The sequence below is a fragment of the Rhinolophus ferrumequinum genome, chromosome 3 (genome assembly GCF_004115265.2).
Source record: "Rhinolophus ferrumequinum isolate MPI-CBG mRhiFer1 chromosome 3, mRhiFer1_v1.p, whole genome shotgun sequence".
In the NCBI taxonomy this organism is placed as follows: domain Eukaryota; kingdom Metazoa; phylum Chordata; class Mammalia; order Chiroptera; family Rhinolophidae; genus Rhinolophus; species Rhinolophus ferrumequinum.
In genome coordinates this window covers 60,250,208-60,269,233 of record NC_046286.1, presented here as the reverse complement: position 1 = coordinate 60,269,233, position 19,026 = coordinate 60,250,208, and the positions used below count along the sequence as shown (strand labels likewise).

Below are 19,026 nucleotides of genomic sequence, written 5' to 3'. Positions count from 1 at the left end.
ATCTACTCAAAAGCCAAATTTTATCTGAAAAATTGGATTTCAAGAATCATAATCGTTTTGGCTGTGTGCTCTGTAGCTTTATCTGCCACCTCTCAGATTTTGTCAGTCTCAGAATGGCAAGGAAATAGGGGAGAGGGCAGAAGAGGTGATCATTTCAAAATCGGTCCCAGCTATATCTTCAGGTCTGGCACGTTCAGCAAAACAGTGGTCTGTACTCAGACACTCAGATAAGAAATTGAATTACTTTTTAATTGAGTTCCTGTTGTGATAGAACCTGGATATGAATGCTTTACACTGCTGCAGTGCCTTTCATCCTAAGATATCAAAGCACTTGACAGCTATTAATTCATTAAGTCTCGCACCTCTGTAAGGTGGTTACCACAAGTACAGGAGCACTCTACCCACTGAAACGCATCCACACGGGGGCTGGGCAAGGAAGGAAGCTGTTTAACTGTAAGGTCATTCTACCCAGTAGCTTCTAAAATAGACAAGCATGGCACATCTCACTTACCTCGTTGAAACTGCAGAAGTTTCATTCGCCAGAATGTAATTACCAGAAGGGAATTGTGACCACAGAGCTGTTGGTCACAGTTTTGCTCATATGTCCAATGCTGTGCGGACCTTAATTGCAGGGATCATTCTGCAGCCCTGGGTGTGTACCTCTCAGGCTATTCCTGTTCCCTAGGCTTCTGGCCCCAAGGTTAAGCACATCTGATCCGGTTCAGTGCTGGAGGGAAGACTGCCACCTATTGACTTGTAGGAATTTGTGGCCATGTGGTGGGGCTGGTGGAGAAGCTTCTCGGACCACGTTCACACTTGGTTTGCTATGGTAACTAATATGTATGTCTGAACGAAAACGAATATGTTGACTACCCTTGCTTAGAAAAACATCTACAAACGTCTGTGTATTTTCCCCAGCTGGAGCTGAGCGTATGCCTGTAGTTTAGCCTACTGCTACTTGAAATAAGCATGCTGCTAAAAGACTGAGGCAGATGGTATTTTTACCACTTCAGGCAAAACATGGCACCTATGGTTCGGCTTTCTACAATTTTAACTTTTTATCACATTCAAAATGACTTCCTTTTATATCTCCATCACAGTGATGCAGGCTTTTTCCCAATTTAGTTTTGATAATTTCTTCAGATCTGCAGGTATAAATAAATACCACTTGGTCAAAACCAGACCTTGTCAGCACTGTGAGTGAGCCTCCTGCTCATCCTTTCACACGTGCCTAGAACTGGTCCTTACGTGGGCTTTGACATTCATGCTCATTTTGACACAAAGGCTCTGAATGATTTACAGAAGCTGTCTTTATGTTCACCTCCGGGCTTTACTGTGCAGTTCATGTCATTTTCCCCATGACTCGGTACAGAAAAGAGAGCCGTTCTTTCTAAGGTCCTCTTACTGAAGTTCACTCTAAGCCAGAGAATTGCCCAAGACTGAGCACTGGGCAAAGAAGGATTTTGCAGTGTCAATTCATTAGGCATCCAGTTCTCCATTAAATGTACAAGATACATTTTTTTTTGAAGGAGTGGGGTGTTGACGTGCCCTGTCTCCTGGAATTTGTTCAGTGCCCCAGAGCCGCACAGTTTGCAGCCTCCATCCTCCCGCCCGTCTCAGGCGGTGACTACGCTGCTGTCCCCCTCTCCCCTCCCCACCCGCAGAAGGCCTTGCACATTTGTTTTGGTTGTGAAACGTATTTGCATAAAATTCTCTTCTCACCAGCAAACAGTACTGTCCACAGACACTGCGTTTGCATCCTCACGTATCATCACTTCCCTTTAAGAAGAACATGGAGTCTTTCCTCTCATGTCATGGATCTCCTGTCCAAGGGTCACCCTTTTCGCCAGTTTTTCTCTTTCATTGTACATAGATTGCATCAACCATTTTGCTGCATATGGAGTCCAAAATTCTACTTTTTCAAACGTTGAATAGAGAATAATTTTTCTGTGAATATTGTCCTTTCTCTACTGACAAAGCCAGGATCTTTTTTTTTTTTTTTTTTCCTTTTTACGGCAGAGTTTTTGCCTGCTTGTTCTTTCCCATAACCCTAGCTACCTAGCTCTGAGAATTTTTCACACTGGTACATTTAGAGACCAGATGTTGCTCTGTTTTCTTTTTCCCTCTATCCTATTCTCGGGCCGATGCTGCTTCTCCGAGCCTGAGACTTGACATTCGCTCCTTGGGTAAAACATCCCATAGAGCATCACTGTATACATGAGAGCTCTCATTTCCTCTAACCTCTTGAAGTTGTCTTAACATTTCGGATTTCTGTTTTAGTGATAATTATGGAGACTATGTAGAAGCACTGACATTCCAATCTCCCATCTTTTTTCCCTAAAGGACCTGTGGTCCAATTAGATGAAATGTTTATAATATAATTTAAAGAAAAAAATAAAACTCCCAATCCAAATAGCATCATGATATAGGTGCAGCTATGTAAAATTTTACACGCTTGATAAAGACCAGAAGACAACATATAAAAATGTAAATAAAGGCGTTAAGTTGACATTTCAGCATGTCTAAAATAAGAAATGTGTTGCACTTTTTAAAAGATTTCTGTTTTAAAAGTATACTCTGATTTGAATTAGAATTTTTTCAGATTATGACCTGAGCTACCGAGAAGTGAAAAATACATTTGTAGCAACATAATCAGAATTTAATTCTAGACTCCTAAAGAATTGCTTGCTTCTATGGCAATAGGCAGAAACGCACACCTGGAAAATGTAAATTTTCTTCCCCTGAATTTTGTGCGAGGCCTCAGGGAGTGGTTGAGCTACTGGAGGACCGTTGAGGAAGATGGAAGCCCAGTGCACGGGGCGGCGTGCGGCTGCTGATCTGGTGACCTAACCACAGCGCAGTAATAGGCGCTGGAAGATGCTCTCAGAACTGCCATCTGGAAGTTTCAAATCCCCCACTCCTTGTCTGCTTTAAAATCAGATAAAACCAGTTATTTTTCTTTCGGCAATCGCATTTCAGACAAGTGTTTTTCCTTGCAGCAATAATGAAAAGATTTTGTTTAATCTGTTTTCCAAAACAATTAATGTACTAAAATAGTTTTTTGCAACCACTGCTTTAATTGCAAGCCTCCTTCAAAATATAATTATTAATGATGGAAAAATAATCATGCGTCAACTTCTGTCCGTAATAAAGCATAGACGCTTTTGTACCATGTGAAACTTTTAATCAGAAATAAATTCTGATTAAATCACACATGCAATCGTTAGTATCTTGAACCAGAGTTATGCCTTCTTATGAGCCCTCAAGTCTTTTTGCAAAATAGTTGCCCTCTGGGCATTTATTCATTCCCCATCATCAAGCTGGTTTTTTCCTCAAGTCTCCAAGCATATTATTTTGCGTGTGTCCCCAGTGACTATCATCTTGCCTTGATGATCTGTTCTTCTAATTTCTTAATGTTATTTTAAAATTAGATTCTTGTTCTCTGAGGTGTTAGCAATCCCACACACCTCAATGGCATCAGCAGATTTAATGATCATAATCTCTATTCCCTTGTGGATCGTGAATAAAATTATTAAATGAGGGGTGGCCGGTTAGCTCAGTTGGTTAGAGTGCAGTGCTAATAACACCGCAGTGCTGATAAGGTTGCCGGTTCAATCCCCTCAGGGGCCACTGTGAGCTGCGCTCTCCTTAAAAACATTTTTTAAAAATTAAATGATATCAATAATAAGCCTCTTTATGCATCATAAAATATGTCACCCTCTCAGTTGTTAGCCCAAATACTATTGGTACTGTTTTAATTCAATCCTTGAAGCAGTTGTCTTTTTTCAATTTTTCTTCATATCATGTATTCGTAGCTTGTTGATGTTTGGTTTCTAATTTATATATAAAAGGCTAAATTACTTAGTTCACAATAATATTTAGTGGTGCAATCTCTCCCATTCTTAAATTGACCAGTTTGAATTACTGGCCCCTAAAAAAATACATATTTACATAATAACTAACATTTATCAGGAAGCTGAGGCAGACTTAGATTATTGATGACTAGTTATTGGTTGTAAGCCTGGAATCTGTCTGGTTTTGCTCACCATCATACTCTGAGGGCCTAACACAGTGCCTGGCACATACAAGGTACCCGGTAAATATTTGTTGAATTAGTGTTGAATGAATGAATGAATGAATGACCCAAGATATGCCAAGTGTCTGTGCCTATATTCTGTGCTTTGAATTCATAAGGCATATTTGACTCCACCTTTGTTCCTCTTATTTCCCCCCACCCAAGTATATTTGTAATCAAATGTTACATCCTCAAGGCCTTGCACTCCCTGGGTTGAAATAAAGATTCAATTGGAATAACCTTTTGAGTCTGTCTAGAAAGCTAACTAAAAATACCCTCCAGGCTGGTTCTGTGGGTGAACGCTCTGCACTGTGGGATCTCTGGATTCAATTATTGCTCCCAGTTTGTGGTATCAGGAGCCACCTGTGCACAGGGAGCCTATATGCCTTTATTTAGAGGATAGAGCCCTCTATCCACACAGAGGAGCCTGTGTAGGCCCCAGAAACAGTTTTAAGTAGAGCTGAAGGGAATACTGGCTCATTTCTTGTCATAAAAACAAGCAAACAGCAACAACAGACAAAAAAGTGGAGAAGAATGGTTTTTCCAAAATTATATTTTTTGAGAGAAAAGAAAAGAAAAAGAAGCACCTCTGTGTAGATGCTGATACGGTTTTAGTAAGTTAGAAGTCTTTGTCATTACTTAGATTGATATTCCCAAACTTATAGGCTAATGCTACAACCTGATTTTGGATTTTTGTGATTTCAAGATGTTTGGTCTATCAGAAACTTGTAATTTGTTTAGCTGGTACATCTGAAGCCACACCCCCATATTTCCTAAGCTGTGTCTGCAAACACTACTCAGCCTCACCCCTTACTGGCGAGTGGATCCTTCCTTTTCCCGAAGTCCTTGACTTTCTAGCTTGATAAAAGATCTGACCTATTCACCAGATCATAATAAAGCCAAAGATGAATCTCTGAACACTGATTCCTGCGTAGCGCAATGGTGCCCCCTGTGGAAGGTCTCTGTTCTAGGTCTAAGACAATTACACTCACCTTTATCCGTGAGCCGGTCCTGACGAGATTTGTGTGTACCAGTTAGGAAAGGTTGTAGGCCTTTATACGTGCTGTGATCTCTTTAAGATGCTTGCCATCATATGCATGTTTTTCAGTATACACTCCGTTTAAGACAGAGACTAAGCACTTTAATCAGGTGTTGCTATCAAATTCTATATCCGAATCCCTTCATTTTGTGGAGATCAGATAACCTAACAGGGTTCACAGTTACTGTCTCACAGAGTCCTGATTCTGCCCCGGTCTGCGTACTCCACCATCCTGCTTCTCATGGTGCTTTAGATGCTCTATAAAAAGAAGTAAGGGAGAATTTGTATGCACTCACCCATCTTACAAACATCCAGAACAGGGTGTGTGTTACTCTAATGTAACAGTTCTGTTCTCAGAAAGTGAGTATCTAATAATGACTCGCTTAGGATTTATTTTGCTGAACGAGTACAATAATTATTATGATTTTTTTTTAGCTGGTGTAAGCATCCTTTACTCTTCCAAAAAAGTTTTATAGATATAACCATTTAAAACAAGTTCTCATCACCATTCTTTTGAGGGAGGCAAGGATCTATGTTTACCTTCCATAACAACATAACAGAGACCTCCTGTGTGTGGCACAGGTGTTAGTTCTGCAGGTCTGATTACAGTTACATGGCACAGAGAGCACTGTCTTTGTTCTATACATTGATTCTGCATTTACCCTGCGTCTGATGCAACCTGCCTGGAAGACATGGCTGATGTATACATTTATTTCGTTGTCTTTACTCTCACTAGGTGTAGTTTTTCTGTTGTTTGACCTGCTTTCTAGTGATGGAAGTCATAAATGCGTTTTAAGCTCATCTTGTGTCAGGATGCATGTTAGGATGTTAGGAATCTAGGATCATGTGCGTGGTAGTGAAAGTAGTTTTGAGGGAAGTGATACCCAAGTATCAGCATCCAAATACTAAAGCAGATGAAAACTGGGACAGAAGGAGGATTTACAAAATGTGTAAATAAGATATGGACTCAAGTAACAGAAACCCAGATTTCCTCTTATATTGTTTATGCATTCTTCAAATAACCCCGAGGACTATTTGATACCTACATAATGTGAGTGTTCTTAGCCCACAGTATTCTCTCTAATTAAATAACCAGCATGGTATTTGTCATGAGATTACAGAGCTTACTATTTATTGATTCACTCCTAAAAAAGCTACAGGCAAGAGTGGTTCCTGGCTGCAGTCTACGACCTATGATATGTTTTGCTTGTTAAATTTCTATTACATAGTTTGCAAAAAAGCTTCATGGTCCCAGTTTTGCTTTTTGAATTTCAGTGTGTAGAATTAAGTTCCTCTTTGGAATATGATATCAAAATTAAAAATTAGCTTTGAATCACAATATAGATAAAGCTGTGATTATCTGTAAATCCGTAAATTTTCCTTCAGAAGACATGAAGCACTGATTGCTTTTCTTAGGGAATAAAACCTCAATATAATATAATCTCCTAGGTATTTCTAACTTCAGATGCCCAACCTAGCAAATGTTGATGAAAGTTTATAAACCAACAAGTAAATTGTACATTTGTTTCATTTAATTACATTTTGAAATCAGGCACATCTGCTCATACCCTGAGCTACAAGTTGACTTCTCTTTCTTTAAGGAGCAAGCACTGCTTTTCCTGAATTCTCTACCATAGAGTCAACAATTTAGGTCCGTTTTGAGTTCGCCAGTAAAGTGTTTTTAAATACATGAAAATATTCCTAAACTATAAATGTATCTGGTTTACAGGTATTTATACATCTAATAGGGATGCATATTCAGACCTCATTTGTATGAAATGAGTTGTTTGACTATGTTCAGTTCTTCATGGATAGTAGTCCACAGCATGGACTCATAAATGTACTGAGCTGAAAGGCTGAGTCTCGAAATCAGTTCTGAATTCTCACTCTCAACAGGAGGCCGCACACCATCTAGACTGAGCCTAATAGACACATGTGGAGAAGAGGACAAGGAAAAAATGGAAAGCAAAAGAAAATACCACCCCTGTCTTAATCATGTTTTGTTTGGGTTTTTCTTTTAGGGAGATTAGATTAAATTTTAAATGGTCAAGATGATTTGGATATTCATTTCTTAAAAAACAAGCATGTTTCTAATGAGTTTTAAAATATTGAAAACACCTTTATGAATCTGTGTAAAACGAGTCTGTGAATGTTTGTAATTAAAGTGAGGTGCATTATATAACTGTTACAATGAACCCCACGTTTTGCAATGAACCCCATGTTCCCGTCCTCATCAAACCTTGCATTTGTATGGCATTTTATTGGTGTCCAAGTAATTTCACATATATGTTCATAATAATTCCATGTGGTATAAATATTATCTGTCCAATTTTATAAGTGGAGCGGGGCTTAACGTAGTTGCCCAGCGTCACAAATGTCCAGGTCCAGCGTTTCCCTCAAGTTAGGTCACTGCCTTTCTACAATTATGTTTCATATTGTAATGAAACACAGCAGAAATGAATTAATCAGTCTTAGGAAGAGAACAACTCATCCCCTTATAAGATAAGAAAAGGTTCCTGTGTGGCTTCATTTGGGGGATTCTGCTCCAAGGTTCTTGAAAGCGACCATGTCTAGAAACAGTGACATTTCATCCCTCCAGAGCCCACCTCTCTCTCTCCTCTTACCTCCCATCTCCACAGGCTTTGGGTGCCAGGACTTGGCACCCAAAAGGAGAGCAGTGTGACAAGTGTTACGTATGTCATGCATTCCCACAGAGCTCTACAGAAGGATTTAAATCTGCAAAAGAATAAAGAGAACTTGTTAAAAAGTACTTTAAAGCTCAATACAAATTCATATTACAGGAATTTTATAGGCTAATTTACAAAAGGAAAATACTTATATTTTATTAGATAATAGTAAAAATGTTAAAGCGTGGGCTTATATTTGTCATTTTGAACTAATTTTTTACTTGATCCTTTATCCAATGGTTTAAATATAATTTGATGAACCCTGAGATTGGTTTTTAAAAAGCATAGTGAAAATGGCATGAGTGGAACACCAAGTAACACAGTCAGAGTCTTTGGTTGGGATTTTTAGTAAAAATAAGTTTTTATTATTAAAGATTTAAAGTAAAAACATATTAGGTTTGTTTTGTGACTCAGTAGTGGGGGTCATGATACTTGAGTCTTGTTCTGTGCCTTTAAAAAAAGTATGATCAGAAGGATATACTTAATCAATTGAGATATTTAGGGCTTTTTTCTTAGTAGGAATTGTGGAAATTTTCTGCCTCCAATTCCCGTTGACATTTGCTCTACAACCAAATGGCACTTTTAGCTGTGGTAGAAAACAAATGTATGTGTTGTAATGGACGTACATAATTAATCTAATGATGGCTCCAGTTTTCTGTCATATCTAAAAATACGGTTTTATCCAAAGGTTTTTGATTGATGCATTTTTTTCAATCTGTGATGTGTGTTTTAAAATTTTGCCCTTGTACGTAGGCATGCAAAAGACATTATTGACATAAGTATGTATTCTCTTCTCAAATGAAATTGTGATGCTTTCCACATCATGTAGAAGTAAAAGAAAGGGCCTTGTAGCACTGTGGTTAAGAGCAGCAGCTCTTTGAATCTTGATTCCAGCACGTACCTTCTGTGTTACCTTGGGCAACTTACTCTTGCCCAAGTTTGCTCATCTGTAAAATAAGAGCAATAATAGTGCCTACTTCATAGGGCTGTTAGGAGAATTGAATGTACGTATGTTCTTCTAAGATGGATGGATGGATGGATAGACAGACAGACAGACAGACAGACAGACAGATAGATCTTAGAACAGAAGGTGTATGTATATCTATCTTCAATCCTCACAACAGCCCTATAAGGTAGGTACTATTATTAATATATATAACTTATTACAGATATATATGTTATATGTAGATATATCTTAGAACAGTGCTGGGCAAACATAAGTACTATATATGGGATTATTTTTGTTATTATTTTTACTATTTTGCTATTAGGAAGTACTACCATTCTTATTGTATTTTTGCATGTGAATTCATGTGATTGAGAAAATAACTAAAAATTATATTTCTGTCTCCATCTAACTTTGCCAAAGTAAGATATTTAGTTAAGATCAGTAGATTTTTTTTTCTTCCTACAGGCTCTTGCAAATAATTTGTTACTCTCAGTAAACAGGAATGCTTTTTATGTTGTTTGCAATATATTTCACATTTTATCATATTAGAGAAAGGTTTTAATTGTAGCTTTGCCTTTTGTTCCAAGTCACGTGAGTCAGAAGGTGATAAGACCTTTCGGTTGCAGCACTGTCGGCTAGAATCATGGAGCTGGGTGGGACTGTGGCGGCTGCTTTGTTCCAGCTCCCACATGAGCTAAGAGTTTCATTCCTACTTTCTCTAACATACCCATCTGGTCACTGAGGACTTCATTAATGGGGAGTTCACAACTTGTCAACAATAATTATTCTGTTGTTAGAGAACTCTAGTCACTCAAACACTCTACTTGTAATTGAAATGTGCTTCCCAGAACTTCACTTTGTTGTTCTTTGTTCTGTGCCCTGAAGCATATAGAACAGGACTATTCCTTCTTCCATTTAATTGCTGCTTTAGACAGTTGAAGATGGCTTTCATATCCTCCTTTAATCCTTTCCTCCAGGTTAAACATTCCTTAGGTGGCATGTTTCCAAATACTTCTGTATCCCAATACTGGACCCAGTCTATCTTGAATATGCCTCTTACACATGGCAGTGGCACCCAGGACTGAACAGTTTTCTAAACATGAGTTGACCATGGAGTGTGACGTGACCGTTCCCACCCGTGTTTTGGAGCTGTGCATTTGTTGATGCTGCCAAAGTTTGCATTTGCTTTTTTTTTTTTTTTCAAATCTACATTGCAGTGTTGGATTATGTAAGGAATGTGGTTATCAAAGATTCTCAGCATTTTTAAACAAGTCACTGCCAAACTGAGGCTTACACTTTTACGTTTAATTTTTGAAAGCTAAATGCACAACTGTACAATTATCCCTGTTACATTTCATCTGGGTAGTTTCAGTCTATTGTTCAACATGTCAAAACCATTAATATTTCGATGCTGTCCATGTGTTAGCTTTCTATCTTGGCTATGTGACATCTGTATATTAAAATTTCATATGCATTTCTTCTCCATCTTCATTGAAGCAATGCATGGAACTGTGCTAAGGGGAAGAAACCAAGTACTGAATCCTGTAGCACAACACTAGACACCGCGTTTCTGCTCAATATAAATCCACTACTACGTTTTCTAGGAATAGTTGTTTTACATATTCGAATCCATATTACCATATTCTAACCCTGACCCCATTGCTCTGTCTTAATCCATGAAGGGCAAAGTTTCCAAAATTCTAATATACTCTATCTTTGCTGTTTCTGAAGCTGATAGCCAAGTGGTCAGATCACAAGGAAAAGGAGAGTTTTGTCATGACGTGCTCATTGTGAGCCGCCCATCCTGGGACTGTGATCGCCTTTCTTCTAGAGCTCACAAATCACCTATTTAATAACCTTTTCTGGAATTTTGCCATAATTGTTCATAAATTCCCTGGTCTGTGCTCCAGAATGTACTTTTGTCCTCATCTTTTCCTTTTGTCCCATGTTGAAAGACATTAGTCATTTGAATCTCCCGTCTCTGAGATTTCTCACAGTCTTTCCGTCACTGGGAAGCACACTCATGTGCATTCTAAGCATGCAAGAGCAGACAGAGGTGGGTGGATGCCTTCACAAAGGTGCTCTAGACTGGAAACCGGATCTCCAGAATGAGGAGACAGACAGAGGGGAAGTGCCAGAAGGTGAAAGCCCAACGGAAACATCAGACAAAATGAGTAAGAAAGCTGCTGGAGGAGGCTCTTAGGTATTTGTCCTAGTAGATATATGTTTGCAGTGGGAGGGTGGGCGGTCTTGGAAAGTGAAGGACATCAGAAGGCAGAAGAAAGCCAGGACGGTGGCATATCCAGGGCCTCCCGGACAACCTGCAATGGGCTATTTGAATGCACATTTCGTCCTTAAAGCCCTCTCTTCATAGAATTTATTTTAGTCATTATGATTTTTAACTTATTCTTTAGTTCTATTTCCTCTTTATCTTCTCTTCATAATATATCTTTTGCAAATATTTGAGCGTACTTGTTCTCATTGGACGCACAGCCTTTACATTTTGAAGCCCCTTGTTTTTCCTTCCTCCATTAACCCGTCAGTCTTCAGCAGATTCTAACAAGGTTGTTTGTTTCTGAAGATTTTTCTATGAGGAATGGCACTTTAAAAACATTTGTGACAGGTGTCCTGGTGATAATACAGATTTCGGAATGGATTCCCACACAATTTTTACAGCTTTGTACCTCTTCTCTGTCAGCTCCTTCAAATCAGGGGTCTGTTCTGTCTCCACAGTTCTGCTTTGTGCAGACCAGGTGCTCAACCAGGGCTCAGCAGGGTAAGCAATGATTTGCTCTCCTTTTACTCCTGGGCCTTTTCAAATCTGAGCCCTGAGAAAGCTATAGCCATTTATTTTGGTTTTGTTCATAATTAATTATGGCCACTGTTGGAATTTAGTTTTTCAGAGGCTCCTGTCACCCTTGAACTATATTTCACTTATGATCTCTTGGAATCAGAGTAATCTTTTCACTAATTTTTGCAATGCACTTTAGTAACGTATAGTCTGGGTGTCCAAAAACCATGCCTACCAGTCCTTTCTTTCCCTGATTGTCATACGAAGATGCCATTACTTTTTTTGCCAGATCACTATCACCTTTCTTTACATCCAATTATGTTGACATAATTAAGCAAGAAGTGCTTCTTCTATCTTCTGATACATAAGATTATTAGCACACCAAGAATTTGTCAACTGTGGAATGGGAGCGTTAGCAAGTGTTCAAAGATTGACGTCCCTTATCATCCTGCGTCTTACCCTTCTGCCAACTTCATACACTCCATTAGGGAAGCATGGTCCACTCCTACCACTGCGGTAGGAGGTATGTTGTCTCTCTCCATGTCAGCCTGGCTTCCATTTGTTTCCTTTTATCCTTATCCAGGTGTTTTCAACCATTTAAAAAAAAAAAAAAAACTAATATATTGTTTTAGTCTCCCTTATTCTCTATTATATAGTTTCTTCAGAACAAGGTCTAGTTTGTGTTCCAGACAAGTGTTAGTATCCCCATTTTCTCTAAGCAATCTGTCTAGTTGCGTGAAAGAACACTTGGGGTTATCCTCAAATCATTTCCGGTGCTGCAGAGTGGAAGAGCTCAGGTTGTGCAGAGATGAAACCCAGGCTGTTTCACAAATTTCTGTGCAGTCTTGTCCACACTACTTAGTCTCTCTCATCCCAATATCTTCTCCTGCAAAAAAGAAGTGAGAAGGTGAGGTTGTGCTTGGGCTTTCCCTTAGGTCTTAAAGTCTTCCTCGCGTTTCACTGGAGAGAAGTGAGTGCTGCCTCCACTTCTCCTAAAGCTGCTTAGACCCCCATGGCAGGGGCTGGTGATATTTAAAGAGGACTTTGGAACCAAATAGATTTCAGAGACCTGCAACGATTTTCTCGAAAGCGTCTCATAAAGCAACATTTGTCACTGAAAAGGCGTTTAGTAACACCTTTTAACAAATGTTAAATAATAGTGCACTTAACTTTAAGTACTTTGCATCCTGTTCTATTTGTGTTAATATCTTTAATTGGATCGTCTAGCAGGGGATTTGGACTTAATTTATTTCAGTTGATGCCACACTTTACAATTATTCAGTTGACTTAATTAGAGATTTAATTATATTAGTGCCCTAAAGTGCTATGTCAGGGATACAAAACACAGACTAATAATTCACCTTTTTGTATCTTTGTGTTGTTTACCCTACAGCTGAAGTGTTTTTCAAGTCGTAGGGACCAAAGTGGGCACACTAGCACTTCTAGCCACATCCTAATATGGAAAATTCTGTCAATGCATTATTTGGGCTTTGCCCAGATAAAATGTAGGTGAAAGCAAAAGTGGAAGGAATTTTTTTTTTTTAATTGTGGTCGTTTCTCTTGCAGCTATGGGAACCAAAGCCATAGGTGCAATTCCTCTGTGTTCCCTCTATTTAACCCTTTCTGTTTCTACAGCCCCTCTCACAGGTGGTCCTGAGAGGCAGTGTTTCTCTCTGTATCTCTAGCCCCTGCTATATACCTAGGCCATATAGGTGCCCAACAAAGGCCTGTTGAATTGAATTTAGATTATGGTAACAACAGCAAGTTGCAAGTGTGGCAGAAACAGTATAAACCCAACAGAACTACTTTAAAATAAAATAAAATACATGCTCCAACGAATGAGGTACTCACAAATCTGGCTAATCATTGGGATGACCTAAGAAGCCTTTAGGAACTTATTCCTGGAGTCCATCTCCAGGAACGGGTCTAGGTCAAGTTCGCTGGGTGAATCTTATGGTCAGCCAAGTTGGGGAACCCCAGCTTAATGTGGTTTTGTTACAGTTATTTATAAAGGACAAGGTTGTCTTGTCAGGATAGACCCACTGCCTATTCTAATTTTCAGTAAAAATGAATCTCATTAAAGGTTTATTAATTATATCTAAAGGATTTCCTTAGAACCAATAGTTTATGTAGTTGGTGGAAGTGTTTACAGATGTCTATGAGGAAAAATACCTTCCATGAAGAATTAGATTACTGGTGAGTCATGAAATGTGCCTTTTACGTATGGAAGCAATCAGGTCCCTTGATATGCAAAGCCCTGTGAGCCCACCTCTATGGGGAGAGCAAAGCTGAGTGTTAACTGAAAGTAAAACAGTCACTGGGTGAGAGAAATTAACTCTTTTAGGACTTGAGTAACTTTTAGTGTTGTCTTCCTGGGTGCTGTCTTTTCCTAATCTGCATTACCCTTCATCGTACGGTTAAATACCACATAATCCACTATCAAATATTAAAGTGAGCCTAGCTGAATAAAGTTTATAGACTAACAAACTAAATGAAACCATCAGAGAAATGCAGAATGTAGAACATTGTACAGCACAGGCTGGTCCTTTCAAAATAGCAATGCAATAGTGGGGACAAAAGATTAAAGTGTCAGAGCAAATGAATGCAATTATGAACCAGGATTGGTCATGGTTTGGAATTAAAAGGGTTGAGAGAGACATGTGGTGCCAGTTGGGGACATTCACATGTGGACTACATATTAGATAGTACTAGAGAATTATTGCGAACTTTCCTAGCTGTGATCATAGCATTCTGGTTATGTAGGGGGGTGTTCTGATCTTGGGAGAGGCATGTCAAAACAAGGGTGAAGCACCCTGTTTTCCATGGCGTGTCCAAGCCACGTCCTGTCAGCTCAGAGCCTATTGATAAACATTCAAGAATTTTGTGATCCCTCAGCCCTTGGTAGCTTGAAACCCAATAATGGGAGAATTCATGCCACAAAAGTCTGCAAATGCTGCAAATAGAGCTTTTTTTTCCTCCCCTGAAGAGCTCATTCCAGTATACCCCTGCCCTCAGCTTATTTTCAAATGGTTCAGAAAATACACATACACAAGTAGACAGAGTAAAAATTGGCAAAATGTTAACAGTTGTTGAATCTGGTTAGAAGATATTCATTGCTCTAGTCTAGGAGTCAGCAGACTTTTCTGTAAAGGCCAAAATGTAAATATGTGAGGCTTTGCAGGTCATAGTCTCTGTGGCAGCTACTCAACCCTACAGCTAGCTCTGCATTACAGCATGAAAGCAGCCTGAGACAATACTTAAATGAATGAGCATCGTTATGTTCCAACAAAACTTTATAAAAACGGCCATAGTTTGGCTGCTCCTGTGCTAGTCTTTCAATTTTTCTGTACTTTTACAATATTTGATAATTCTGCCTTTGTCCACAGTACCTGTTGACCAGCAGTCTGTGGGCTGGAAGGGAAAGGTGCAGGTGGATGGACAAAACGAAAAAACGACTAAGAAAATATTTGATAATAAAAAAAATTTTTTTAATGAAGGTCCGATTTCTTAGCCTGGTTTTCAGAGCCCTCCCTCCCTGACCCCGTAACACCTACTCCTGCAGCCTGTGTCACACCAACCTGGTTTTCTTCCCTGGACACTGCTCTCTGGTCTCCTCTGTGTCATTGCTCAAGCTACTCTCTTTCGCTGTAATTCCCTGGCTACCCCAGCGCCATAACTACTTATCAACATTCTCAAGACATGCCTCAAATCCTGCTTTGTAAGGCCTTCTTGAATCTCTTCTAACTAAAGTTGATCTCTCATCTCTGATTATCTATAGTCCTACTTTGTACCTTGGTTTTGCTGCGTTTCACAGTGTACCTTTAATTAGTTACTGATCCATAAAACAGAGAAGGATCATTATTCTCGTTGCTCATAATAGGTGCTCAATATTTGCAAATTGAAATCCATTCGTGCAGATAGCCACATGCCAGCAGGTTCCAACCTAGAAGCCTAGAATAGAGAATATTGACCTAATTTAGATTTGGGGGAATTAAAGATAATGAAACTACAGGGCATATTTTTTTTCTTTTCGCTTTTAATATTTAAGGCTAGTCTGGTCCACGTACAGCTACATCAAGCTAAAATAGACTTAATCTTGGTAGGTGAGGTGGCTGTCTTGGCAGGGGCTGAGGGCTTCAGGAGGAAGAAGAATTAAGTCGTTGTGAACATCTGTCGTGTTTTGGCTGGCAGGGCTCTGCTGTCTCATGGAGTGCCCCCAACAGTCCTGCAAGGGACTGATGTTATCTCCAGTTAGAACTCAGAGCAGTGAAATCGCGTCCCTAAGATTATAAAGCTAGAATAATGAGAGTTTGAATCTGGCTGCCTCTGATACCCACCACCATTTTAGTGTCTTCGTGTATTCATTGATTGGCAAGAGACCAGGGAACCCCAGGCTGAAAGACTTCATATGCAGTGTGGAAATATCTGCTGAGTGCTGAGAGTCTGGCGCAATATAGTATTAAGTGCTGCTGGATAGGGGGTTAGAAACACCTGGCTTCTGATCTCAGCTTTGCCACTATCCATCTATAATTTTAGGTGAGCTTCTCTGGACCTCTGTTGTGTCATCTCTATAATTAGAGGAATAAACCAGGTTATTTTTTTTATTCCTTTATGTTTCATGCATTATGAGTGGCTTAAAGTCTAATGAAGAGATAGATAAGTGAATTAAGAATTAAAATACAACACTGTAATAATGCTGTACTCCAGCTATGCAGAGGGTACCCCAGGGGCACCGAGGAAGAGCAGCACCTAGCCCCTGAGGGCTGTCATCCTAGCTGAGTGCACTGCACACAGTGGAATTTGGGGAGCTTGATGGTGGATGCAGACAGTCTCAGGGGGGATGAGAGCTGCAAGGAGTCTCCCTAAATACGTGATGAAAGGGGGAAACTGATGGAGTCCAGGGGCACAGAACTGGTGACAGGAAGACTCTGTAGGAGATGATTACAAAAAAAATAACCCAGACGAGGGATGATGGCAGCCTGAACTAATGTGATGGCAATGAGAACGAAGAGTGGAGAACACGCATATATTTGAGAGCTCTAAAGGAGATGGAATGGCTAAGACTTAGTGACTGTATCCGTCCAAATGGCTGCAGACAGCCTCACAATCTCTGTGGCTTCCAACAACGAGGATGTGTTTCTTGCCCACACTACATGTCGCGTGCAGATTGGAGAGGCCTCATGGCGGCTCATTGTGGTCACTCTGGGATCCAGGCTGAGGAGCTTATCCAGTATGGCTGGTTGACGACATGCCAGAGGAAAGGCTCTGGAGGGACGCCCATGGACAGTTGAAGGCTGCAGCCCAGAAGTGGCATGCATCATTCACAACTCATGGTCTAGAACTTGTCGCTTGGCCCCACCCAATGTCTGGGGGTCACAAAGTTCAGTCATGAGTAAACAAATCGGTACTGCCGTGGTGCCTGACTGGATATGAGGGATGAAGGAGGACTCCCAGGTTTCTGATTTAGAGAGTGAGGTGGACATTTGAGGTATTCACTGAGAAAGAGAAGATGGAATCGGCCAGGGGAAGGCGGACAGACCAAATAATCACAAATCTTTTTCAGCTCGGAAGTATAACCATTTTATTGGTTCTTTCCTTTTGTCAAAGAGAGGGATTGGAAATCAGCTGTTTGTTGGCAAGAGTTTATTCTTTACAACGGATGTGTTAGTTCATTCTTCCCAGTCAAATGAAGTCTTTTAGTTTTAAAAATATAGTGTTCAGTTTTAAAAATGTAGTGTCTGTCTTGAGTTTTCACATGGACTGTTATGTCAACATACTGTGTAAAAAGCACAAGTGATTAGCGAGGGTGTCAGTGAAGCCTAAGAAGATGAGGCTGCTGAATTCAAAATGCCGGAGACGTAAATGCCCTCCACCTTCAGTACCTCCGTCCCCCGAAGGGCACATTTCCTCATATCAAGGGGTAGGAGGAGGTGCAATTAGGCTGATTGGAGCTTATTGTGCTTCGAAGCACTGACAGAGCAGCCTCGGCAAACGTGAGAACCTGGAGATCTTCAGGGAATGATGTCCTCTTTACCTCAAAAGAACGTAGCAGAAACAAGGAATCTCTATCGTTTCTCCCCTTCTTTGTTTTTCACCTCCCCTCCCCAATTTAATTGTACCTTAAAAACTGACTTTTATTGTGTATTTGTTTCTTAACAGTTGCGAGAAACAATCAAAGCTGGCAAAGGTGTGACTTCAGCTATTGACCTGTGTCGTTACCATGGAAACAAGGCACTGGAGGCCCTGGAGAGCTTTCCTCCCTCGGAGGCCAGATCTGCTTTAGAAAACATTGTGTTTGCTGTGACCAGATTTTCGTGACACCAAATTAAAAAGATATTGTTCAGTAGCTGAAAAAACTGAGGAATGAGGTGATCAGGAGAGCTTTCATAAGGAAATACCTAAATTTATTAATGACTTTCAAAACATACACTTTTTTTTTCTTCCTTTTATCACACTGTTAAATGAATACTGCCTTCTTTTTGGAACTGCTGCAAACAAATTTAGAAGAAAAAAAAGGTCAAGCAGTTTTCACTTGTCACGCCAGAAGCACACTTGAGGCTGCAGTAGCAGAAATAATTAATGAGGTTCGTTCCTGTGACCTCAGCAAATGGACAGGAAATAAGTCCTTATTGATTGGACCGAGCCAGGGATGGCGCCAGGGCGGTGGCCTGTGGTTTCCTTCTAGAGAGGACAGAGCAAGCTGGAAGCTGCAGGTGTCAAGAGAAACACTGTCAATGCCAGCCAGGGAGGACTGTCAATCAAAAACCAGTGACCAATTTGTCATAACAGAAGGGAGTTCAATGATTAAGAAAAAATTATGCTTTGTCTTCTAGTAATTGTGTCTCTGTATTTGTAGATACAGTATGAATATACTTTGTGTTTCATGGTTTTTGTAAGATTTGGGGGTGGGGGGATTGTTGGGGAAAAAATACCAAATATTTGAAGTAGGAGATTAAAATGTTATCAAACGTTAACTTGGTTGTAGTAGGAATTGCCTGTTTTTCTTTCTTAAAGACCAATTTTTTAAAGAACCAAACTTAAAAAATCTGAACAAGATACTTTTTTCAAGTAAAATGCCTTTTATTTGTAATGCTTTGGTGTAGACAACACCTTGAATTTTTACAAGTTTCAGATATATAATTGTACTGGGGAATTCATTGGCAATGCTTTTTTTTTTTTTTTTTTTTTTTTAACTTCAGAATGTCAAATTTCGGTCTTGAACCAGACATCCAGTTACAGAAAGAATATAAGCAATCTCACAGGCCTGCAATCGGACACTGTCTCTGTGTGGTTCATAGGAGATGGTTTTGCGGTTTGCATGCATGCAATGTGAGAACGCCGTTGACAAGGAGGCTGAGTTTACATAAATTATCTAGATTGAGACTCAGCTACCTTTCTTCCTTATGTGGTGTAATTACAGCCCTATCTGGAGACAGCGGACACAGCAAACAGATTTTATTACCTTGTTCACTCAAACACTAAGTG

At 39.8% G+C, this 19,026-nt stretch overlaps 1 protein-coding gene across 4 annotated transcripts in view; it reads left to right on the top strand.

Annotated features, from left to right (window-relative positions):
* Positions 1–18,517, top strand: part of PDSS2 (decaprenyl diphosphate synthase subunit 2) — a 207,568-nt gene extending 189,051 nt beyond the window's left edge. The window contains exon 8 of one of the 4 annotated variants that reach the window (XM_033103100.1): positions 17,701–18,517. In XM_033103100.1, coding sequence (XP_032958991.1) covers positions 17,701–17,747 — 47 coding nt within the window. In that variant the 3' untranslated portion in view covers positions 17,748–18,517. Of the gene's footprint in view, positions 1–7,010; positions 7,081–17,700 lie in introns of those variants that run through there. The other 3 variants (XM_033103099.1, XM_033103098.1, XM_033103101.1) reach the window with 3 other exon arrangements.
* The last annotated feature ends 509 nt before the right edge of the window (positions 18,518–19,026 follow it).